We start from the raw sequence: 25,526 nt of genomic DNA, 5'->3' as shown, positions 1-25,526 counted from the left end.
ACTCTCTTGCCTAGGCTGGGGCGCAGTAGTGCAATCACCGCTCACTACAGCCTCAAGCTCCTTAGGCCCAAGAGATCCTCCTGCCTCAGCCTCCTGAGTAGCTGGGACTGGAGGTGTGCACCACTGTGCCCGGCTAATTTTTGTATTTTTTGTAGAGATGGGGTTTCACCATGTTGCCCAGGCTGGTCTACAATTCCTGAGTGCAAGTCATCCGCCTGCCTTGTTCTCCCAAAGTGCTGGGACTACAGGCATGAGCCACCCTGCCTGGCCTGGATTTACTTTCTTTCTTTTTGTTATTATTATTATTATTGAGATGGAGTCTCACTCTGTCACCCAGGCTGCAGTGCAGTGGTGTGATCTTGGCTCACTGCAACTTCCGCCTCCTGGGTTCAAACGATTCTCCTGCCTCAGCCTCCCGAGTAGCTGGGACTACAGGCGCATGCCACCAGCCCTGGCTAATTTTTGTATTTTTAGTAGAGACGGGGTTTTGCCATGTTGGCCAGGCTGGTCTCGAACTCCTGACCTCAGGTGATCTACCCACCTTGGCCTCCCAAAGTGCTGGGATTACAGGCGTGAGCCACTGTGCCCAGCCTACTTTCTTTCTTAAAATAGCTCTTGCTTGCTCCTACCATCTTAAATAAAACTGTCAAGCTAGAAAAAAGCCACACCACTTATAAGTAACCTATTTTTCTCTCTATCCTTTCATTTTTAATTAAAGGCACCCTCACTTGATTTCAAATTCTACTTGAAGAGGATTCACTATAGTGGGAAGGAGACGGGCAAATGCGGAATTGAGATCTCTAAAGCAATGAAAGGATTTCCCAAACACTTCATTATAATGAAAAATCCCTCTCTCCTTTCTTACCAGAGTAAGTAATATGAGAGGATCAATCATGCAAATAAATAGCTTCAATGGACAGTCCCTTTGGGAAATGCCTTTTCCCCTGTGAATCTCGGGCTGGCTTACCTCCTGTGACTTCAGGATGTCAGGAAGGTCCCCAGCTGCACAGTTTCTCCTCTGAGGTTAATAGACCGCTTCTTTCACATGAGCCCTGACTGACTTAAATGAATAAGCTAGGATCTGGTCATTTGTAGTTCTGTCACAGAGCCAGGATGGCTGCACTAGGGAATGGGAATTTTGATAGACAGAAGGCAAATGACAGGGACTTGTAGAAAGCCCCAAACAGCATGAGGAAATTGGGTTTCCTCTGGGAAAGAGAGACAGGACTCCAACAGGTGGGCTATGAGTAGAAAATAAAAGGGCAAGACCATGGATATTAAGTTTGCCTGATTTACAGTTCATCAGTGAGCTGGGGGAGGCAGAAGCTGAAAGGACTTTTTTGGAAAAGAAATAAACAAATGAAAAATAAGCAACGCTATTGTTTTGTAATTAAATACAAATTAAATCAATTAGAAAACTAAATTTAAAAATTTCAAGAAGCCGGGTGCAGTGGTGCATGACTATCATCCCAGTTACTCAGGAGGCTGAGGTGGGAGAATCCCCTGAGCCCAGAAGTTCAAGGCTGTAGCGAGCTATGATTATGCCACTACACTCCAGCTTGGGGGACAGAGCGAGACCTGAGACCCTGTCTCTTAAAAAAAAAAAAAAAATTCACCTAAAAATTACTTTGCTTGTACTGTGATTTTTGGGATCATTGGATCTTCTGACCTTTAGAGTCTTGGTTTTTGGAGTAACCACCCATGTCCCTCAAGACAAGGCCAGAGGTTGGCCATGCTGAGTGGGTGAGAAGGGGGGTAATGTGGGGGCTATTGGGAATTCTCTTTAGGTGCTCAGGTTCTGGAGAGAGGGCATGGCATGTGTGATAGCAATGCTGATAACATGTCTCTCTCTAGGTTTGTGCTCCTTGTAATTTGCTCTCACCTTGTTAACGGAGGATAATATGTTGCTTCTTTCCAGATACAGTGTCCTCTGCTCAACTCTCGTAGTCTCAGAGTTTAAGAAGAAACACAACTAGGGGGCTTGATATTACATTTTATCAGGATTTCCATCCATGAGGTAGAGAGAGGGAATGTGTATTTAGTAACAGGCATGGCACTTTGGAAAAGTTACTTCATTTTCCGTTTCCTCAACTTTCTTATTTGGAGAATAAGGGTAACTTCAGTCTTACCTTATAATGTTGTTGTGAGAATTAAATGGCATTAAGCTTTGAGCATTTTCAACAGACGGAGGCGCATAATGAAGTGTTAGCTATGAAGACAATGACAAATAATGATTATTGGGTGTTAGACCCTCTGCCTTTGATACCTCATTTAATTCTCAAAACCATTGTTTTAATGTAAGCATTTTCAATCTGTTTTACAGTTAGGGCATCTAGTTACAGAAAGGTGAAGTAACTCTCTCAAGGACACACAACTAGTAAGCTTCAGAATAAACAGGGATTGAAACTTAGGTTGATCGGGCACCAAGGCTCCCACAAGTTTCCACACCTCCGCCTCCCAGTGGGCACATTTTTACTGGAACCTCAGCCCTCTGAAAGCTTCCACTGTATTCCTATAGCAGTTCTGAAAGCTGCCATTGTACTCCTATAGCAGATCTAAAAGCATCTACTGTGTTCCTATAGCACCTTGCTGGATCTTTCTGGTGAATTTCCCCACATCCTGATTTTATTTTTTTCTTTTCAGCAAACTTTCCCCTGTAAATCCCTCCTTCAGTATAACCTTGTTAGCTTTGAGGACACACCCCTAAGCCTGGGCTTACAGTGCTGCTTCTCCCCACCCCTTTCCTTTGCTTCAGTTTAAAGTGTCACGAGATGCCTCTGGTTCTCTCCCTTTGCTTTTAGCCCTCACCGGGGGCAGGAGGGACCAAGGCTGGGCCCAGAACACATAGTCCTAGGGTAACAGTGAAGGGGTCATGAGGGGACAGTGACTCCCTTCCAACCCCTTCTTCATAGGGACTGTTGGCAAACAAAGAAAATCAACTGGGAAAATGAAGACCTGCTGGTAAGACAATAACCCTGGAAAGAGTGGTGGGGAGACAGGGCTGGGGGTCCTCAGAACCAAGGGTCTGTATTTTTGCAGCAGTGGGTAAGATGAGAGTAGGTGAGCCTCAAGGTGAGAGACAGAGAGAGAGAGAGAGACAGATGAAAGAGTAAGACAAGAGGGCAAGCGTGAGAAACCGAAGACAGACACAAAAAACTGAAGACAGACAGAGGAAGGGAGAGAAAGTGACAGCCACAGAAAAAGAGAGGAAGGAAATCAAAGATGAAAGAAACCAGAGACAAAGAAATAGGTACCAAAACAGTGGGATAGGTAGATACCAAGAAGGTGAGATCAATAAAACAACAAGGACAGTGGGGTCTGGAAACATGAGTTCCTTACATCTCTCAGTAGGGTTTCAAAGTAAAAATGAAGGCTGGGTGCGGTGGCTTATGCCTATAATCCCAGCACTTTGGGAGGCCGAGGGGGGCGAATCACGAGGTCAGGAGTTCAAGACCAGACTGACCACCATGGTGAAACCCTGTCTCTACTAAAAATAGAAAAAGTAACTGGGTGTGGTGGCATGTGCCTGTAATCCCAGTTACTCAGGAGGCTGAGGCAGGAGAATCGCTTGAACCCGGGAGGTGGAGGTTGCAATAAGCCGAGATCACGCCATTGCACTCCAGCCTGGGTGACAGAGCGAGACTCTGTCTCAAAAAAAAAAAAAAAAAAAAAAAGAGAAAAAAAACTATACTGAGATTTGATCACCTTACATTAATTAGGTTTACCAGGTTTGAAAATATGAAAGTAGTTCCCATCTGCAGGGACTCCTGTTTGAGTCACTTTTCTTCTCTCTTCTTCAGGAAAATTCCGGTTTTCTTCTTTGTGTGCAGTTTCCTGGAACCCTGGGCATCTGCAGCTGTCAAGCGTCGCCCCAGTAAGGGCCATAGTTTCTAGACTTTCAAAGATCACTTATTCCCAGAAATGCTCAGGCAGGGCTGTGGCTGAGTGAAGACTGAGTGAGGCATCCATGGTCCTTCACACCCTTACTCTTCAATCCAGCTTTAGGGCACAGGGATACATTAGTAGCTGGTTTTCCATGGTCAATGCTGGGTATGGAAAGTAAGTCCTGTCAGTAATCACAGTTGGTAGGAAGGCCAATCTGTGTGCTGCAGTGCCCAGTGCAGTGCCTAGTACAGATGGTGATTGGTAAATGTTGGGTGAATACATGGATGAATGAATAAATAGACTGATGGATGGATGGACCTCAACAATTTGGGGTGAAGAGAGTATAAAGAGCATGTATGATGTACCATTATGGTTAGGCCCATGCTTTTTTTTTATTTTTGTTTTTTTGAGATGAAGTCTCACTCTGTCACCTAGGCTGGAATGCAATGACACAATCTCGGCTCACTGCAACCTCTGCCTCCCAGGTTCAAGTGATTCTTCTGCCTCAGCCTCCCAAGTAGCTGGGACTACAGGCATGTGCCAGCATGCCTGACTAATTTTTTATATTTTTAGTAGAGACGGGCTTTCACCATGTTGGTCAGGCTGGTCTTGAACACCCGACCTCGGGTGATCCGCCTGCCTTAGCCTCTCAAAGTGCTGGGATTACAGGCGTGAGCCACGCCGCTGGGCCCATGCTTCGTAACTGAATGATACTTTTTCTGAAGTCTAGAGAGTCTCTGTTGTCAGATGAATCTTAGCAAGGCACTGAGGTTGGATATTTCCAAGAAGCCTTCTGTGGTGGTGAAAAAACTCTCTTCCCTTTGACCTTCCATTTGTGTAAGAAGAACACAATTCCATCCTATGATTTCTTATCAAATTGAGGATTTAATCCTTCTCATGATTATTTTCTTCTTCTTTTTACTCTTCCCAGTTCTAAGATGTTAGGAGTAAACTAGTTGGGACTTTTATTTGATCTCTTAGAATGAATTTATGAAATCAAATGCATCCTCTATATTTTATTTAGGATTAGTGAATCTCAAGACTTCCCCAGGCCCCTATATCTGACAAAGATTCCTAAGAACTCTACTCTCCAGAAGCCCCACTGAACAGGACCAAGGTTGGCTCTGGAATCTCATTGGAATCCTAAAATTTGTGGTGTTTAAGGAACATTTTCTAGCCCAAACCACCAGGAATTTTCCAAACAGACTTCTGACCCTGTGCCATTCAGGACACCATTCAGCTTTGGTTTCAAAAGGAACAAATGCCTAACCTCTTCAAAATGAACATTTTCCCAGCCAGATTATTAGAGCAACTTTGTGCCTTGCATCCACCCCTTCCAGGATGAGTTGCAGGTGGATGGATTATAATCATAGAAGCATGGATGTAAAGCCAAACACTTTACCTCTAAGCAAGCTGGTATAATATTGAATTTTAAATATTTATTATTATTGATACATCCTGAAATCTTTTTTTTTGTGGTCAATTGCAATTTTCTGATTCTAAATTTTATTATTATTATTATTATTATTTTTAATTTTATTATTATTATACTTTAAGTTAGAGTGGATGAAGTAGAATGACATGCTATCTCTTTTGCAGGATTCCCTGTCAATTCCAATTCTAATGGTGGAAATGAACTCTGTCCAAAGATCAGGATTGGCCAAGATGACTTACCAGGTGAGTAGCAATGTACCCTATTGAAAATGCATGCTTTCTATAAACCTGATTTTTTTTTTTATTGGGGAAAGTTGTGGAAAGAAATAAAACCAATCTCATTTTAGACTTTTCATTTTGTATTCCCATTCTATAGGGTTTGATCTGATCTCTCAGTTCCAGGTAGATAAAGCAGCATCTAGAAGAGCTATCCAGAGAGTAGTGGGATCAGCTACATTGCAGGTGGCTTACAAGTTGGGAAATAATGTAGACTTCAGGATTCCAACTAGGTAATCTATCAAAAATATTTTAATCCAATTATCTGACTCAAATGCATTAAAAATGGATAGCTATCTAATGTTAGAGTTTTCTTATGATCAGTGTTTCTTGGATTATAGTTGTATTTAAAGATGAAGAAATTTATTTACCTGCCTATCTTCAGTACCTGAATACTGCATTTCATGTTTTCAGTATGTAATTTACTTTCCATTCCAGGAAAAAGCATCACTGAGACTATTATACATTGATTCAGGACATGTTCTTATTACCTTGCTTTCTGTTTTTCTATAATTTGTCTGGTTTTGACTGAAAGGACCCTCTGTGAAAAGTGCCAGAGGGTAAGCATAAATTTAACTAGGAGCCACAGAGTGGTTAGAAGACTCACAATGGTGCTGTTCAAGTGTCCTGGTGCTGAAATAGAGCCACACGTCCACTGCTTGGCTCCTGGCAGACATCAAACCAAAGCAAAACTAAAATAACTATAATAGAAACAACGATAGTAATACCAACAACATCAAATCCTCCACTTCACTGATTTCTTTGTCTGGAACTAAGCTTTTTGCTCTTTATTTATAACTGAGGTACTTTAGTGTGTAAGTGTTGAGTCCTGTCATCATTATGAATGAATCTCAGCAATTTAGTTTTGATATCACCTAAATACCTTATTTATGATTATGATAATTATTATATGCTTTAGCACACTGTAAAAAAACTAGAATTAAGATTCCTTTAGTAGATAAATGAGACAATTAGGACTTCAGTAGAAATTAAGTTATAAAGGTAAATAATGATTAATTAGAACAATAAGATAATATAGAAACTCAATGTATATAAAAATAAAAATTTTGAACAAATTAGAAGACTCTGATACAGTAGTACCAGATTACAGCTAGAAATTAATATTTTGAACATACTCTGTATTATTGTATAATAAACAATAGTACATTACATGAACTCTTTCTATAAATTTACTAATTAACATTAATTTCATTCTCATCACGACCCTGTGATATAGGGTCATTATTAACCTTTTTTTTCTTAAATCAGGGATCCCAAAAAGTTTAATTTACTTGCATAAGGTGAGTGGGTTGGAACATGCTGGAAGGACTGAATCCCAGGCAGAATGGTTGCAAAGGTTTTACTTCTAACCACTACTTCATACTGACTCTGGAAAACCATTCACATCTGGAAAGATTAAAACCATGATAACAGTGACATTCACTTTTTTTCCTCATAATTTCTTTTCACATATAGAAGTGCCAGTTGTGTTGCTAAATAAGCTTTAAAAATTCAGTTTCTTCTTTCTTAAATAATTAAGCAAAACATGAGGTCCTCAGTGCTGACCTGATTTTCTCTTCTAAGATTTGAGGACTGTCATTAACTCTTAAGTTCAGAGATTGATCAATTTGATGCCACGTGGCTTCCTTACCTCCTGCTCATCTTCGTTGTTGCCTAGAGCTATCACTAAATAGTGTACCCAGGCTATATTTAATGTCTCACATTTGCTACCCTTGACTCCCTGTCCCCATAAGGACTAAAAAATCTTGTTTTACTGTCAAGGCTTATTAAAAGATAAGGAAAGAAGGAGGAAGAAATTAGGAAAAGAAAGTAGGAGAATAAAAAGAGAAGGAGGAAAGTTAGAGACTCAGACGTGGAATTCCAAGTAAACAGTAACGTTTATTCTTGGGAAAATACTTAGACTATCTTTACTTCAGTTCCCTCAGTTTAAAATTAGGAATAATAACTATGTCATGAGGTTGCTATGCAGAGTAGGTGTTCATAACTGGAGAGTGCTTGAAGAGCCCAATCCACACTGGTATTGGGTAAGTGTTTATTATTAGTGGTGAAGAGCACTAGAAGGAGAGAATGCATGTATATGAAAGTCTTTTCTCCTTAGAGGATCCTTCCTTTACAATCTGCCCTCCAAGTCCTGCTAATTCAAAAGCTGGTTGACAAGGAGACTAGGGATGGGAATTGCTCTCGGCCATACAAGGTGTAGACAATGTTCCTATAAAGGGACTTTCTGTGCTAGAGAACATAGGCTCTGAGACAGTGAAAGAAACTATTAGCAGGATTTTTGTGGGAGGAAAATATTACGGTATATGGAACTAATGTTATAGAGTCACAGTTTATCCTTATTTATCTTTTCTGTTTCTTTTGAAAGACTTAAGAGACACATACTTTTTTTTTTGCTGTTTTTTATTCCTTATTTTAAGCATAATAGCTTTACACTCTCAACTCCCACTAACAAACATGTTATATTTATTTTCCTTAAAAACACGGTCTTGTTTGGGTTAAGGTCACAAACAAATGTTTCAAGGTCCAAAGACTATTTAATCTTTCATTCAAACCCTTACAATTCTTCATTTAAGGTACTCTTTGAAGCCTGTAATATAAGAAAATAAATCATTTATAGATACAGCTTCTTTTAAATTATGTATGCTGTCAAGTTTACTTATTGATGTGCATAGCATATTTGCAAGAACCGAATTTCAGGTATTCCAAGAAAAGACAATGGAGATGACTTTTCACAATTAGACTTGTGAGACTTTTAAGTGGTCTTAGGTATATACAACTACATATATATTTTATTAGTAAGAATACCAAAATGAATTTTCTCTTCTTACCATGTTGACATACTATACTAGCCTAGTTTAAAAGATCAAAGATCAATAACGTGATAATCTAAATTATTTCTACATATATTCACATACATATATTATCTTCATATATACAGAGAGAAAGAGACAGCTACCATTAGTTTAACAATGTATCTATAATTGAGGTATTCATTTAGCAATCTCAAACTTACTCTCCATCATTTTAAATTAATTATTTTCTTTTTTACTTTTTGGCATTACATACACCAAGTCAGAGATAAATTAAGACATTATGTTCTTTCCTAACTTTAACATAATCTCTTCATTGAGTGGGAAAGATTGAATGAAACACAAATTGGGAGAACTCCCTTAGTTAACTTCAGGATGTACTTTCACAAGAGTCACCTAAACACATTACTGTGACTCCCAGAATTGAAACAAAATAGATTTTTTAAAGGAAACTGATTAAATTCTACAGTTTTGCTCAGTATATCTATAGAGAGATATATAGATAACACAGATTAGGTTATTTTTGAAGCCTGGAAAAATAATGCTTAAGGAAGAGAAGAAGCAGCATTAGATTTTTATCTTCCTTTTAAAAAACCTCATGCTTCAACAATAACTATCTTGGACAAAAATAAGAAAATAAATTATTTAAGCATCTGGTTAAATCCAAATCATTAATTAAAAATAATAATCAAATAATCTATTTATAATTTAAATGGACACTTGCCCAATTTCACAATTGAGTAAAACTTTGAAAATTTATCTCCCAGCTCCAAATTTATTGAGGTAAGTTAGGTAAGATGTACAAACTTCCATAAGGTTTTATAATTATACAATAGGCAATGCATTTTATTGTGAATAGTGAATCTTAGCTTCTCTTCTAGAGGTTATTCCAGAATAGATATAATTCTGAAAAATATGAAGTCAAAGAAAATGTGACAAACTGATTGAGAAACAGGAAATATATTAAAAACAAATATCTGGAGTCATGTAGTAGACAGTTTCACATGGGGAAAATAGGTCAGTAAATGGTTCTTGTATAATTTTTTTCTTTAGCTCCATATTGAATATTTTAAAATGTACACTTGATGGATATAAAACATAGGTAGTGAACTAAAACTTTGCAGTAAGATTAATACATGTCACCAGTGAAAAAAAGGTGTATGGATAAAATCATTCATCCCGTACCCTAAATACAAACCAGTTATATTACAAAGTAATGGTTAAAAAAATACTTTTATGACGAAAGAGTATTCAGATGAAAAGTTAAGCTTTTTGTTATCTTTAGAAAACTAACAAAGTGATAAAATTTGTTGAGATAGTTGACTCATTTTATTGAGGGCTTATAAAAATATTTGTATAGAAAGAAGTTAAAGATTTGTTTATGTTGGTATAAGACATAATAAAGTTTTATAATTAAAATCAAAGTAAAGATAGAAGATCTTAGCAAATTAAAGAGGGCTACATAACAAGAATTTGACTTGAAGGAAGGTTATTTGGGATTCTGGGCCCTGGTTCATAACTGTTCTCAGAAATATAAAATTTTTATTGTTTAGCAGAGAAAATTCATTAACATTTAGTTTGCCTAGCATTTCTTCCTTGCTTAGGAATTCTTCTACGCTTAGAAGGAGAAATGTAAAAAGACATAATGTTCAAGTCCTTGAAAGATGATGCTTACATTTAACATGCTGATTTTTAAAGTTCGGTCTTCAGCTTTTAGCAGCTTGGCTTCAGCAGAAGAATATCCAGGTAGCTGGTGCAGCTCCAGACCATAGTCTCTGTATAGGGTAGAGATGCCTCAGGGACACTACTGATTTTATTCTGCCATTTAAAGCAGTAAAGGAGTTAGCAATGATACAGACTTAGTTGGCAGATTAAGGAACAACTGGGCCGGATGCAGTAGCTCACACCTGTAATCCCAGCACTTTGGGAGGCCGAGGCAGGAGGATCACATGAGGTCAGGAGTTCGAGACCAGCCTGACCGACATGGCAAAACAACGTCTCTACTAAAAATACAAAAAATTAGCCGGGCATGGTGGTGGGCGCCTGTAATCCCAACTGCTTGGGAGGCTGAGGCAGGAGAATCGCTTGAACCTGGGAGGCAGAGGTTGCAGTGAGCTGAGATAGCGCCATTGCACTCCAGCCTGGGTGACAAAGTGAGACTCCATTAAAAAAAAAAAAAAAAAAAAGAAAAAAAAAAAAGCAACAACTGAGTTGCAGTAGAGAAGTAAGAATTGGTCACTTTTCCCTTGTCACACATCCAGTGTCAAACTGCTACTTTAACATCATAATTTGAACTCCCTAAAAAAAGACAAACATCCTCAGTGTGAAGAAGCTCCTGAAGTCCTCAGTTACTGATTCTCAAAATACTTATATGGGTCTGGGATATAATTGTGGAGTGGAATACCCAAGCAATTATGGAAATAACAAATAATCTTAACATGCTACTTTAAAATAAAAAAATTAGAAGCTGCTAGCTGCTTTAATTAAATCGTTTCATAAGCTAGTATAGCTGATTTACATTCCTAATGATCTCCTCTCTCACTTGTGAATGAAATGTTGCCAAGAACTTTGCAAGAATGTATTTTTTGGCTGAGATGAAATTGCTGAACAGTAGCTCTTTGGGTAGTATAAATAGTAATATTGTTGGGATTATGTGGCATTGGGAACCTTCCTTAGCCATGAGGGAGGGTGTTTTTAAAATGTGTATTTTAAGACGGACCATGAATGTACACGAATGATTGAACTTCTGTAAAGGTCTTTATGAACAGTCATGAAAGAACAAACGGTACATAGGTTTTTACACTGTGGCCTTTCTGTAGGTCTGGCATCTAAAATGGCCTCAAAAGGGAATATGGTAAATACATATGGGTACAGGAAACAAGATTCGTATTTACTATTTAAAAATTTTACTCAGGAATTTATATCCCAATGGACTGCCTGAAGAATACTCCTTCTTGACAACATTTCGAATGACTGGAAGCACACTCAAAAAGAACTGGAACGTTTGGCAGATTCAGGATTCCTCTGGGAAGGAGCAAGTTGGCATAAAGATTAATGGCCAAACACAATCTGTTGCATTTTCATACAAGGGACTGGACGGAAGTCTCCAAACGGCAGCCTTTTCGAATTTGCCCTCCTTGTTTGATTCCCGGTGGCATAAGATCATGATTGGCGTGGAGAGGAGTAGTGCTACTCTTTTTGTTGACTGCAACAGGATTGAATCTTTACCTATAAAGCCAAGAGGCCCAATTGACATTGATGGCTTTGCTGTGCTGGGAAAACTTGCAGATAATCCTCAAGTTTCTGTTCCAGTAAGTATATAACCACACACTATGGCAGATTAAAGCAAAACCAGATTGGTAAAAATGAGTATCTCAAGCATCTTTGATAATCAGCTGAGTGTAGCATGTCCCAGATGGAATTTGGTATCAGAGGAAGTTCAGTAGGTAGCTTCTGGTCTTGAGGAGCTTAAAGTTGGAAAGTGTTACAGGCCCACCTAGTGCACCCAGAGTCTTTCTGAGGCAACTTAGAAAGAAAGCCATACTGATGTGGCACATGTTGTGTACACATGACTTATAAAAATATTCAAAGTAAGGTTGAGGTGGGTGACAGATTCAGTTAGTCAAGAATCCCATGCTTCTTGGAAGCAATGCACTTTGAAATGAAAGGATTTGGATTGGCAAAAAGAGAGGAGAAAGTACATTATAGCTGAGGGAAACACCATTAAGGGAAAAAGATAATAAGTAGATCACATTCAAAGGCCTAGGGACTCGCTGATTTGGATGATGTATGTATATGAAAATGTGTGTGTGTGTGTGTGTGTGTGTGTGAAAGAGAGAGAGAGAGGAGGGTGAGACATACTATCTTCAGAGTGGTGAGAGATGAGGTTAGAAAGCCATATGATGTCTGGTCAACAAGAATGAAAGTTACATAGATGCATAATATTGATTTATTTAGAAGTAGGTCTTGCATGATGTATTGTAGAAGTGAAGAGTTTTAGAGCTCTGTTCATGATTTTACTGCAGAGATCCCCAGATATAAAAGTAAGGAATTACATGTTGACACAATAATTGTGCCAACTAGTACAAGATAGTTCTATCATTTAGAATTGTTATACTTTGAGCAATGCTTTAAAAGGATGTTTTATAATATTATGATAGGAATTTAGAAAATATATCTTAGAGGACAAGTGTTCTTTTGAAGGAAACAAAGGAATTTAGAGCTCAATGAATAAACCTTGATGCCAACCTCTCTTTCTCTCTCTCTTTCTCTCATACTAATATGGAGCTGTTAAATTCTAGTCACAAAACCCATATCATGGAGTGTAGCAGGGTGATACAATGATTTCAAATTGTTTCTGTGCACGTCTCCAAAGAAGAAAAGGTTATCAGGGATCTCAGTAATGGAATTGTTCAAATAACTTGTTTTCAAGGGAAGTATTGTGATTAGTGTGAAGGGTAGTGTGAAATTTCTATATTCTGTGATGGACAGGAAGCAATTTGTAACTGCTGTGTTACTGCTCTGGCTTGTAGACTCTTGAGAAAGTATTTCTTCACTTAATGAGTTATCACACCTCAAGTGGCTGGGTTAGAAAGCTGATTGGACTACTGTTGTGCCATCTTGAAATTCTGTGCAGCAAGATCTTTGCAGTGACACTGGAAAGGTTCTCAGACAACACTGAACTTCTGCAAATAGCTGTTCATTTCTGGGCTATGGGTGAAGGGGAAGATACTTTAGGTTACCTCCTCACAAACATCAGTCAAGTATTTTAAACATTTTAAACATTTTAAACGTTTATTTATTTATTCATTAGATTAAAAATACTTGCCCTTGTAAGACTAAATTCTGTGAGCTAAGATGCTATTAAATTGTCTTATTGCCAGAGCAGTAAACTAAAGTCTCGCTATTACTTCATTATACTATAGCCTTGCCAATAATGTCAGAGCTGATTGTAGATTTTTCTGCCAACTCTATTCTCACATCACAGTGGAGACCAGTTAGTACCAATTACTTTCTATTTTATTCTACCACATGCAGGAGTGTAACCAGAAACCTGGCAGTTTTACATTCTGCTTCTGGTCCACCAAGGAGCTTTTCTAAATCAGTATACCACAGCCAGTGTGAAAAATATTTGAAATCGTCATGTACAAGTGTCTTCCTTCAGACTGAATTCTGACTCCCTTATCAGGAAACACAAAAAAGACTTGAGCCTAACAGCCCATTAACATTCCATATTGGCTGATGATGGTAGAGGTGTGACAGTGACAATGATAGCTAAACTAGATCAAGGTTATAGGCCAAAAAAATCCTATCCACGTTTAACAACTGGAAGTGACAATGTGAAATTCAAACTTCTCACCAAAATGTATTTCTCAAACTTCATTTTAAGAATTAGAACACTATGTAAGAAAAGCCAACTTACACTTTTTTAAAACATCATCTTAATATGCTTAATATACCAATTCAAAGTTTTTGAAATGCTTTTATTCCCATTAACTTATTTGATTCTTGCAACAACCTTGTAAGATGGAAAGTAGAGATAGCATTATCTCCATTTCTCAGCTGAGGAAGTGAACTCACACAGATCTATTAACTTGTAAGAAATAGTGTTAGGCACAACATTTCTAATCTACCTTATCTTCTGCTATGCCAACTAGCTTTACTTTGGGAAAAAGAAAAATATATGCAACCATATATTTTTCCTTATAAAGAATCTCATTACTCTTACTTTGAAAGGCATTTGTGATTTGCCTTCAGAATTTACTTTGCAGGAAAAACCAAATAAATTTTTAAAAAGTGGGAAGTTTGTACAGTATAAAACATGTCCTCAGACATTAATCCAACTTGCTTATTTACCTAGTAAACTTTTATTGAGTATGTAAATATTGGGTATACAAAGAGAAATAAATCACAGACTTTCTCTTCAGTCTATTGAGAATAAGGAGTTGAGACAAGTAAACAATCATCACAATATAGCATGATAAGGACCATGATAGTGGCCAGTGCTGCATGCTAAGAAGCACATAGGAAAAAAATCTCTTCACTCAGATAAGAGCAGGGAGGCATGAGAGTGGGGGCCAGGGATGTTTCCTAAGGGATTTGATGTCTGAAAGGAGTCCTGGGGATGAAAACATCATCCAGGATAAGACAAGGTGCAATGTTTCAGACAGATGGACTCTCATTTGGAAATTCCCACATGGGTCTGTTCTTCCCTTTTCAAGCTTTGTTAGTGTTCCCACGTTGTTCCTCATTTTTGAAAACTGAAGGTAGTCACACACTCATAGAAGCCCATAGACAAAGCCTGTGTGTCCATGAGTTGTCCTTAGTCCCTTGTTTTAACTTTATGGCCTATTTTCTTAGACTTCTCACCAATTTGGTTGAAATCCGAAGTTGCTGACAATTGCTGAAGATGAACAATGACTACCTGTCCCTTAGAGGACTTAGAGAGTGATGGGTAGTGATATGGACATATTCTGAGAGGCAGAAGAACTATACTGATAGGTCACCCTTCTCTCAATTTGGAGAAGGCAAAAATTCAATATTACTATGTTAGAAATTTTAAATGAAAATGAAATAGCATAAAAAATACCATAAAAACAATAAGAAAAAGTATAGTTTTACATTTTCCTTCATGCAATTGCATTCATTCTAATCTTTGACACTCTACATTAATTGAATACTTTTTTTCAGAGTCGACCCTTGCTTTTCTTTAGTAAATAAATCAAAAGCAAAATATCACTTCTAAAGGGATTATCAGATGTCAAAAAGTAACCCTAGGAACTTCATAATAAACAATGCGATTGGAAACCACATTTGATAGATCACTGATGCTAAAAGAGTCACTTATATGGTACTTGTTTGCTATTTTCCCCCTGCCTATCCTATCTTACATCCCCTTTCCTTTTCTAAGTTGAAAAAGGAAGCCAATTTCAAAAGGTTTTCATAAGCTTGTGATATAGCTGTTCACGTGGTCTACCACTCAAACATCTTCTCATCATTCATGGTTATTTAGTGGGCTCAGAGCATTTTATATTTTTTCCCAATGCACTGCTGTAATACATTGTTAGTTTGATTTTAAAGCAATAAATCTCATACATTTTATTCTCCTTTGTGCCAATATTTTAGGATGGTGCCATTTATCCCACTGCAAAGCTTGGTTTCCTGGCAGCATACCATAAAAACATGTTATTTTATGACAATTTCTTTATTGTTTATTGTCAGCATGATAGCCTAGGAGAATTATTTGTTACAGCTCTATTAGAAAACAAAGTTGGCCTTTCTCCCTTTTCAGAGATATATGCTGGGAGTTTGGGCTTGTTTGAGGGGTGATAAAAGTTTATGTGGCTTAACAAACATGTGATTCAAACCATTCTTCTTTTTACCTGTGCATATTCCAAAGAAGCCAACATGGAATGTGATTAATCGGACAGACTTACTGCTTTAAAAAGTATATTATCAAATGCGTGGTTCTGTGTTTATTTTCACTAGATTCAGAGAAAATGTGAGAACTGGCAAAACTGTTGTTGGAAAAGCTATATGTACTTTTCTCCATCTACAGAATTAAATCACACTAAGTTCCAAATGTAAAAACAATATGTTTCATGAATTATAACATGGGAAAAATAAATTATGAAGCTGTGATTAATATTATTTCTGATATTTGAGAATTACTATTAGAAAGTTGTGTTTTTAGTGATTTAGGAAAAGCATACTATCTATTACTCATAAAACTATTAAGTCTGCTTATTATGTTGTTTTTGACAAGTACATCTTTTACAAATACTTTCAGTTGGAAGTAAAAATTAAATTAAAAAGAAAAATGGCAATATTTTCTATACATATGGATAGGAAATATTTTTATAAAATTTTGATTTGATTAAAACAGTTTTGAGTGCTCTCAGAACAATTTTATTTTATATTTTGGAGATGAAACTCAGCCTGCTGCATTGTAGACCATATTAACAACCTCAGCTGGATTTTCCACTAGGTGGCAATGAAATGAGGAAACACAGAACTAGAGCTGGTGATGCAGCAGAAGCCATGATTGGAAGCAGGGGCTGTGGATAGCTAGAATAAAAACTGAATAATGATCAAACTTTCTTTTAATAGAAAACTAAAAACACTGAATTTTTTTATTGGTCTCAGCCGTGCCCATAGTGTTGCAATAAAAAAAAAACAGTGTGCTATTAGATTTTTATTTCTATAAAAATATACATGGGCTAAGACCATAAAGAAATCTTTGTTCATGTTAATCTCTGCTTGGTTAGTTTCTTTGGTTACAGTGTGGTGTCAGTAGAATCATGGGCTTTCAGAGCTGGAGGAAACTTTGCATCTAATCCAAACCTCTCAGTTTATCATGAAGAAACTGGAACCCAGACAGGGGAAGGGAATTGCCACAAATCATGATCAAACCAGAAAGGCAAATACTATCAATTCTTTCTTCACTATATTTCTTATCCATCTCTATGTACTCATTCATTAATATTCAGTAACTATTTATTAAACATCTGCTAAGTTATAGGCCTTATTTTAGGTGGTGGTGAAAGCAGATGAAATTAATTCTCCAATGTCGCTTACATTCTGGGTAAAGGAGTCATACACTGTAAATACATAAGTATATGTGGAGTATGCCAGGTGGTCATAAATGCTATGGGGAAAAACGAAGCAGGATATTGGAGTGCCTTGAGTGAGGGCCTCATTGAGAAGAAAATACTTTGGCAGAAACCTGAAGGAGTTGAGAGAATTAGCATCTGGATATCTGGGGGAGAAGGATTCCAGGAAAAGAGAACAGTGAGTGGAAAAGGGTCTGGTGTAGGTGTGTGATGTCTGAGAACTCCCTGGCAGCCAGTGTGGCTGGAATGAGACTAAGAAAGGAGGTACTGAGGCTGGAGAGGTAACATGATGGAGATGTGGTTGAGAAATTGTGTTAGTACTTTGGCTTTCACACTGTGTGAGATGGGTGCCTACCAGGTGGTTTTGAATAGATAAGCAACATGTTCTCATCTTTTAAAAGGATCTCCTTGGCTGCTATTTTGATAACATATTGTAGGAGAAGGGAGAGAAGGACATAAGCATGTAGGAGCAAAGGCTACTTAGGGGCTACTGCAATAATTCAGGCAGAGACAGCCTTGGTTTAGACCAGGGTGGTGGTGGAGGTGATGCAAAGTGATCCAAACCTAATATATTTTGAGGTAAGGAAAACAGGATTTGGGGTATGAGAGAAAAAGAGGAATCAAGGATGACACCATTACTTTTGGCGCGAATAATTGGAAGTATAGACGTGCCATTTACTGACATGAGAAACACTGTGGGAAGAGCAGGTGTCAGGGAGAATCTCAGGAGTTAGTTTGGATATTGGAGTTAGTTTGATCGTTACTAGACATCTAGATGAAGTTGGTAAGTAGGCAGATGTATGCTTTCGGAGTTCAACAGATAGGTCCATCTGGGAATAGAACTCTGGGAATTGTCAACATACATATGGTATTTAAAGTCAAGAAATCACCAAGAGACAAGTGTAATATAGAAGTCCAAGAACTGAGCCCTGAAATATCTCTAAATGAAAACATTTAGAGATTGCTGAGATGAGGAACATTTGTCAAAAGAGATTAAGAAGGAGGGATCCATAATATAGGAGAGGACCAGGAGATTGTGGTGCCCTGAAAGTCAAGGAAAAATAGTATTTCAAAAAGGATAGAATAAGAAACTGACTCATATGCTGTAGATAGGTCAAATAGTTGACCATTGGATTTAGAAATCAAAGAGAGTGATCTTGAGAAAAGACCCATTGGAGTGTTGGGAGTGAAAGCCCAACTGAATGGGTTCAAGAGAAAATGAGAAGAATTGGAGACAATAGTTATAGACATCTTTTTTGAATTTTGTGTAAAGAGGAACAGAGGATGGCAGCTGAAGCAGTATGTAAAATGTGGGGAGGATTTTTTTTTTTTTTATCTGACAGATGACTTAGGATGCCTCATCATAGTTCAGAGTGTAACACTTCTTGTTGCTTTACTGCAGTAGCCCCCTTCTGCCTCAAAGGATTAGGCATTTACGAACAAATGAATTTCCTCAAAATGCCTTCTAAATCAAGGAAGATTTCCCCATCCTTATCTTTTGCAAAAAAAATCTTCAAAGACAATTTAATAATAATATACCAAATAATATTTAAATTCCTTAGCCCTGAAGTCAAGGTGAAAAAAAAATCTGATGTCTACTCTGCCCCAGCAAATTTGGTCTCTTCTCTATATACCACTTCCTACCCTTGGGACTTGCTGTTGTAACCCCTCTATGTAAACCCTAATCTTTACCCTCCGTGTCTCTGCTTATAATAACAGAAGTGGGGCTTCAGGGCCCCACTCATATATGTGCATGCACATATATGCGCGTGTTATATGATCCCTTCATTGATGACCTGAGCCAGAAAAATACTTCTGTCATCTCCACTGCTATAGTATTTATCATCAAAACATTTTCTGCTTAGATACTGCCTTATATGGTAGACATTTTTGTGTCTTTCATGGTGTCTATCCCAAAGCACATGAATGTGTTATATGAAAATATGTTGAATAAATAAACGAGCATGTCGCTGGTCTGCTAACTCCAAGTCTACTGCTTTCTCCTTTCACCATTTTGCTGTAGCCTTTGGGACAGTGTTGAGTTAAATATGAGTGCTGCCTACATCCCTAGCACTATGTCTGGAACAGCATGGTTTAGTCTACATAGAATTAGGAAATTTTCTAATTTTGAGGCAGCTCAGAGCCTCCTGCTCAGTAATCAGGAAGCTTCACTTGGAGGAGGTCTTTTATGAGGGCATAAACCAACATTTGGTCATAAACTGAAAGGAAAGATGAGATCTGAGAATTCAAGTATTCTTTTAAATCTTTGTTGTCATTGAAGACAAAAGCTTAATGAAACATCTGTCCTATTAAAGAGCTAGTTTTCTCGTGTTTTATAGTTGTAAAATTTAATCATAATTCAATTTGCAAAAATCAAACCTTGTGCCAATCTCATTAACATTGAGCCAAGTTTCATAGTCATTAACATTCTCTCTCAGGAGGAAAAGATAGTTGTCTGCAGTTAGTTTTTGTTTAGTTCTTATGAAGGACTTAAATACCTTATTAATCTTTCTCAACAACCTGGCAAAATAAGTAGAAATCGTTAACCTTGGTAAAAGAATAGAGAGTTGGGGCCAAAATTCCTTGCTTAAGTGTGTTGTCAGCTGGGCATTACTGTAACCTTGAGGATTGAATTATACCTTTACATTGTCCTATAGAAAATAATTGAATAGGCCAGATGCGGTGGCTCACACCTATAATCCCAGCACTTTGGGAGGCCGAGGCGGGCGGATCAAGACATCAAGAGATCGAGACCATCCTGGCCAACATGGTGAAATCCCGTCTCTACTAAAAATACAAAAATTAGCTGGGTGTGGTGGTGGGTGCCTGTAGTCCCAGCTACTCGGGAGGCGGAGGCAGGAGAATCGCCTGAACCCAGGAGGCGGAGGTTGCAGTGAGCCAAGATTGTGCTACTGCACAACTCTTGTTGCCTGGCAACAGAGTGAGACTTCATCTAAAAAAAAAAAAAAAGAAAGAAAGAAAAGAAAAGAATTGAATAATCCTAAATCTGGGCAGATGTGAGGAACCTTACATTCACACACCACTCAGTTCTCCTTGAGACAATGGAGAAACATTTTATGTTGAGAAGGATGGCTTTTGCTATGGCATTTTATGTTCTGTTTAGTAGATTTAAAACAAACTTATTTATTTATTTACTTGTATTTTTCTTGTCTCGCAAATTATAAACCCAGTGCGGAGAGGGGAATATCTTTGGTTTCACCAGAATGTTTCCTTAGCGTTTGGCTTCTGTTGGGACATCACAAATGTTGACTAAAGGACTAAATTAGTTGTAAACATCACTGCACTCACACCAGACGAAAGGACTAAACTATTTTTCACATATATTTTGTCAGTGAGTATTCAAAGAGAAGAATGATTCCAGGTATGAAAATGAGAAATGTGTGAAAATCAGCATTTTACATGTATAACGAAAGTGACTTTTACCAAGGCACTCTGCCAATCTTCCTTCAAAATAATTAGCATGCAAATTGGAATTCATATTTCTTGCCAAAAAACAGTTGTTGTATAGATGATTATTAGCGTGTAGGTGGTGTTTATGTGGATGCGCAGATGTGTTCAGAAACTCTTGATCTATGTGGCACTCTGAACAACCCAGCCTGTATTCACAGATGAATTACATTTCATTCCCCCATTATCCTGTGCCACAATTGCAGCTCGCATATTTAAACAGGTGTACCAATTTATCCAGAGAGAATTACATATTTGAGAAAACAGTTTAATGAATTACTTCACATTTGCAATAAGTAACTTTAATGAACTATTGAAACAAAAGATATAGGTTTTCTGGTTAGCCAAAACTTCCTTTTGTTAAACTTTCCCTTCCTCTGTTGGTAGGAAGGAAAGACTTCATTCTTCATTGTCTCTCCAATTTTGATCTTCTGTTCAGTGATCTCAACTCTGGATGATTCCAAAACAGTGAAAAAAATTATGTATTTTTGTTCTAGGTTTAGAAGCTCTAGAATCCATTTGGCAGGTGGGATGACGTGGAAATCTCTATTGCATGAAAGAAAAGAAGTAATGCTTAGATCTAGGACCTGGATACTCACCCAGACATTTGCATAACATCAATGACAAAGAAATATGGATCCAGTTTGAAATGCCTAGCCAGAAATCTCCTTAATTAAGAGATGCCAGCATGGCTTATGGCTATAGGCTTCCTATGGGATATGACATTTTAATTTTTTTTGCCTTGTCACCTAAGGATCTTTTCAGATTCAGACCTGGCAACACTTTCCTTGCTCTGTTTGTTTCCTGCTACCCTCTTTTTTTATCCTGTAACACCTGCTAACAATGTAAGAAGTTGTCAGAACACATTTGGATTTCAAATGTCTAGAAAGTTACATCTTTTAAACCAATGAATAAGATTATATAAAATTAAATATTGCATATCTTTATCTCCTGAGTCTTGTATTTCCTTCTCACTACCTTCATCTTCAGTCCTTACATTTCCATTTTAAGCTGTGACCACTCCACGGAGAAGAATATCTTCTCCAGTGTGCAAATTTTTTCCAAGACTAGATTTTCTTTCTTCTACTTGCCCTTCTGATTGCCACTTTTTTTTCTGTCTGTCTCTAATCTCCCATCTAAAATCTTACAGCATATATTCCCTGTAGAGTTCAATAGCCCTGGGTTTCAACCCAGACTCTGACACTTATTAGTTTGTGACTTGGACAGTTTCTGTTCTCTCTGAACCTCATTTTAATAGGATCTACATCTTGAGATTGTCATCAGAACAGAAATAGAAAGTTAGTGCTGGTGATCTGTTTCCAGGCTAGGGGTATGCTGAAATAATTCAAAGCTAAAGACATCTATACCTAATCAGAGAAACTTGTGAAAGGCTTCCAACCCATTTCCATTAGAAAACTTGTATTCAAGGAAAAGCAAGAGTCCTGGTCCAGTGTGCTCAACCAGTTCAAGTTGATTTCCAATTATTTAACAATTAGACGCAGGTATAAACTCACCTCTCTCTTGAATGACCAGCTTCAGTCGTCCAAAAAACCTTATCTGACTGTCTACTACCTTTCTCCAGTTTGAACTTCAATGGATGCTGATCCACTGTGACCCCCTGCGGCCCAGGAGAGAAACTTGCCATGAGCTGCCAGCCAGAATAACGGTGAGTCCCCTGACTACCTGCAAAGGCCACTTCTACCCAGCTCAACCCTCTCCACCTCACCACTTTCCCATCTTGCCACCTCCCCAGCACCCCTCCTCCCCACTCTCTTTTGCTAAGAGAGCCTGTGCTTTGCTGTACTTACTAGAGAAATATTAGGGAAGCACAGTTCATACTTTCGACCTGGTGGGTAGAAACCACCTGCAGCCTGGCAGGTAGAAACCACCTGCGGGTGTGTGGTTCTCCCTTTGGTAGCTTATGGACCCTCCTCCCTTACTCTCAAACATATCCAAGAACACTTGAGGTCTACTGGCCAGCGCTGGCACAGGCCACCCGGGAAGTCTCCCAGGACAGCCAGAAGCTGCACTGGGGTGGATGGGATGGAGGCAGAGCTGCGTGCTCAGGCCTTGCCTATGCGGCGGCAGGGAAGGGGTTAAGGGCGACTGTTGTCATTCTATCCGTCCTCCCCTGCCCCCTAGCTCTCCTCCAATCCCAGGACCCTCTCCGGGGCCATTCATAAACAGGGGGAACGCGCGCCTCCCAGGCCTGGACACCTTGGCAACCGCTACTCCCGGGGGTGCTTTTTCTGCGGGGACGAAGTGCCACCTATGCGAGTGGCGGGTCTGGAAACCTAGAGGGGGAAGCAGGCTGCAGAGCCGGGCCAAGGGATTAGCGGAGGGCGGCGGGCATGGCCTGGACTGCGCGGGACCGCGGGGCCCTGGGGCTGCTGCTGTCAGGGCTCTGCTTGTGCGCGGCTCAAGTAAGTTGCGAGCGAGTTTGAGGGGTGCTTTTCTCACTTTCTCCCCATCTTTTCTTCTCCAGCCCAGCCAGACCACCGACGAGGTAAGTTGGGGGAAGGAAGTGTTTGCATTTTTCAAGCGCACACGAGGACAAGTGGGGTCGCAGCGGTCGAGGGAGCTGTGAGGAAGGCGCGGAGCATCCCCAGCGCTCTCAGACCCGCGCTTCCTCCAGTCTCGAGCACCTGCCGCGAGTCCTATCGAAGTCCAGAGCCCTAGATGACCCCTTGGTCTAGGAAGGGGGGCTCCTCCCCCACTTGGGTCCTCCCTACTGCAGGCTCTGGCGCTGAAGGTAATAGGTGACTCCAGACCGAGGTTTAATTCTTAGCCTGTTATTGCTTCTTACTTCCCGCACCTCACCCCCTCCCCCGCCCCACCTCCTGGTCACTGTCAAGAGCAGGCCTTGCTGGAAAAGGCGGGAATCCAGGCACGCTCCCTCTCCCGCTCCTCCAGCCCGCGGTAGCTGCACTAACCCCGAGTCCAGCTAGCGGTGCTGGCGGCTCAGGGATGGAACCGGGCGGCCCTGGTTCCCATCAACATTTCAGCAGTTTCCCAAAGGCTCCAGCGCCTCCCGCCTCCTGCGCGGGGGAGGACCCGGCGGGAGGCATAAGCCCAGCTGAGGTTTGAGGTTTCACTTACAAAGACCCCATTGTAACCTGTTTGGTCGTTGCAGTTTAGAAAAACAAAGTTTTCCTTGATGAAAGAGTCTTTCTTCTTTTTCTTTTTTTAATTCAGAACGGTAAAAAAAGCCCCACATTCCCTAAGCAACACGTTTATGCTATTTCGGACGCCAGCATTCCGTCTAGCACCATCAAAACGTAGCTGTTTGCAAGCGATAAAAGGGGTCACGCCCTAGGGTCAGTCTGAAATTTGGTTTAATTTTGAAGCGAGATGCAAAGTCCTAATTCAAGGGATTGAGGGAGTGTCACTGCAGGTAAAACTGAAATGAGGCCAGGCACTGGTCTCAAGGCTGCCCTGCCCTACTCCTCCCAAATCTTTTCCTCAAGTATAACCCCCACCTCCCCATTCTACTGGACAAAGATCCTGGTGTGGAGTCTCTGTTCTTGGCTGTTCCATTCTGGCCAAAACACTGACCTGTAATGACTGATAAATCGAGGTATCGAATGAGCCCCATTTTCATTTTTGAATCCTTTCGAGGATACAAAGGCGTTAGACCCTCCCTTTTCCACAACTCCTCCTGGGTTTAATGCACTCTGCAGAGGTGAGATCCAGTGAAGCCTCCCCCAACCTTGGGGGCGTCAATCCTGCTCTAGTCCCACAGTTTAGCTCATCAGAATATGGCGGAGACCAAAGCTGCACTTGCTTGGAGGTCTGAGACATTTTTGCTTTGGGTTAAAAACCCGGCCTCCTCTGGAAGGTATCTTTTACCCCACGGAGGCGGGGGCTTCAGGGCACTGCGCTCAGTTGCTCCCTGTTGCCCGATGTGCTCCACTAACCTATGTCTGCTATTTTTGCCAGAGAGGTCCCCCGGGCGAGCAGGGTCCTCCCGGGCCTCCAGGCCCACCTGGAGTTCCAGGCATCGATGGCATCGACGTAAGTTTCTGTCTCCAGGCCACCTCTGTTCCCCAGTCCTGCCCTTTCTTATTCTTTTCCCAGGGCTCCTGTGGGTTTTTTTTTTAGAGAGGACCAGGGTCTCCCCTTCCTGCCACCCCACTTAAAGGCAGGATCAGACATGGGCGAGAGTTGGGGGTTGGATCCTAGGAGCCCGGGGATTTTTGGAGGGAGAGGTGTCCCTGTTGTCCCTGTTGGTCATGAACCTCCACGTTTGACCCTTATACCATCCCCATCCGTGAAGTGAGCTCTCCTGGGATTGTCCCAGTGGGGTCCCCAGCCTATCCCGCTCATAGACTGCTCTCCCTTTTTCTCCTACCCCTCCAGGGTGACCGAGGTCCTAAGGGCCCCCCGGGCCCCCCGGTAAGTTGATTGGAGCAAATGGCGCCCCACTTCCTTCCTTTAGACGTGTTTTGCAGCCCCCTGTTTCTGAAGGGTCTCAACTTTGCACTTTTTTCTCTCCTGCCCCCGCACCCTTCTCCCCCTGCTCAGGGTCCTGCAGGTGAACCGGGAAAGCCAGGAGCTCCAGGCAAGCCTGGCACACCTGGCGCTGATGTGAGTAGGCGAGTGCTGGGAGGGCGCCCAGCCTGGGGTGTGTGGTGGGTACGCGTAAGTGTGTGTGTGTGGGGGGGGGGGGGGTGGGGGGGAGGGAGAAAGAGAGAGAGAGAGAGAACGCGCTATGGCTCTAAACTTGGCCTCCTGCCAGCGCCTGACTGATCGTGGAGCTGGCAGCTTTTGCAAAAGGACTTGTGAAGGTGAGGATACCTCCCTCTAGGAGGCGTTGGCATTTCCTCCTCCTAGAAAACAGCAGCGGGTACCGGCTTCCTGTCTCTAACCGTGACCTCACAGTGCACGCTGTGAACTCTCAGCCCCACTGCGGGCAGAGGGGGTACGGATGGCAGTAGATTGTACTGGCTTTGGCTTACCTGCTGTGAGCCCACTGGCAGGCTCCTGGAAGCTAGCCTTCGCCCTTGCTCTTTCACCGGCA

The 25,526-nt window shown here is 40.3% G+C and overlaps 1 protein-coding gene across 3 annotated transcripts in view; it reads left to right on the top strand.

Annotated features, from left to right (window-relative positions):
- Positions 1–2,787: 2,787 nt before the first annotated feature.
- Positions 2,788–25,526, top strand: part of COL9A1 (collagen type IX alpha 1 chain) — an 86,235-nt gene continuing 63,496 nt past the window's right edge. The window contains exons 1-10 of one of the 3 annotated variants that reach the window (XM_002817046.5): positions 2,788–2,961; positions 3,801–3,874; positions 5,485–5,562; positions 5,696–5,828; positions 11,341–11,737; positions 22,089–22,172; positions 22,992–23,012; positions 24,446–24,520; positions 24,866–24,901; positions 25,031–25,093. In XM_002817046.5, the coding sequence (XP_002817092.3) occupies positions 2,948–2,961; positions 3,801–3,874; positions 5,485–5,562; positions 5,696–5,828; positions 11,341–11,737; positions 22,089–22,172; positions 22,992–23,012; positions 24,446–24,520; positions 24,866–24,901; positions 25,031–25,093 (975 nt within the window). In that variant the 5' untranslated portion in view covers positions 2,788–2,947. Of the gene's footprint in view, positions 2,962–3,800; positions 3,875–5,484; positions 5,563–5,695; positions 5,829–11,340; positions 11,738–22,088; positions 22,173–22,686; positions 22,930–22,991; positions 23,013–24,327; positions 24,345–24,445; positions 24,521–24,865; positions 24,902–25,030; positions 25,094–25,526 lie in introns of those variants that run through there. The other 2 variants (XM_054557681.2, XM_054557682.2) reach the window with 2 other exon arrangements.

This window comes from Pongo abelii, chromosome 5 (assembly GCF_028885655.2).
Source record: "Pongo abelii isolate AG06213 chromosome 5, NHGRI_mPonAbe1-v2.0_pri, whole genome shotgun sequence".
Classification (NCBI taxonomy): domain Eukaryota; kingdom Metazoa; phylum Chordata; class Mammalia; order Primates; family Hominidae; genus Pongo; species Pongo abelii.
The sequence above is the reverse complement of the archived record's forward strand: the minus strand, read 5'-3'. Positions and strand labels throughout refer to the sequence as shown.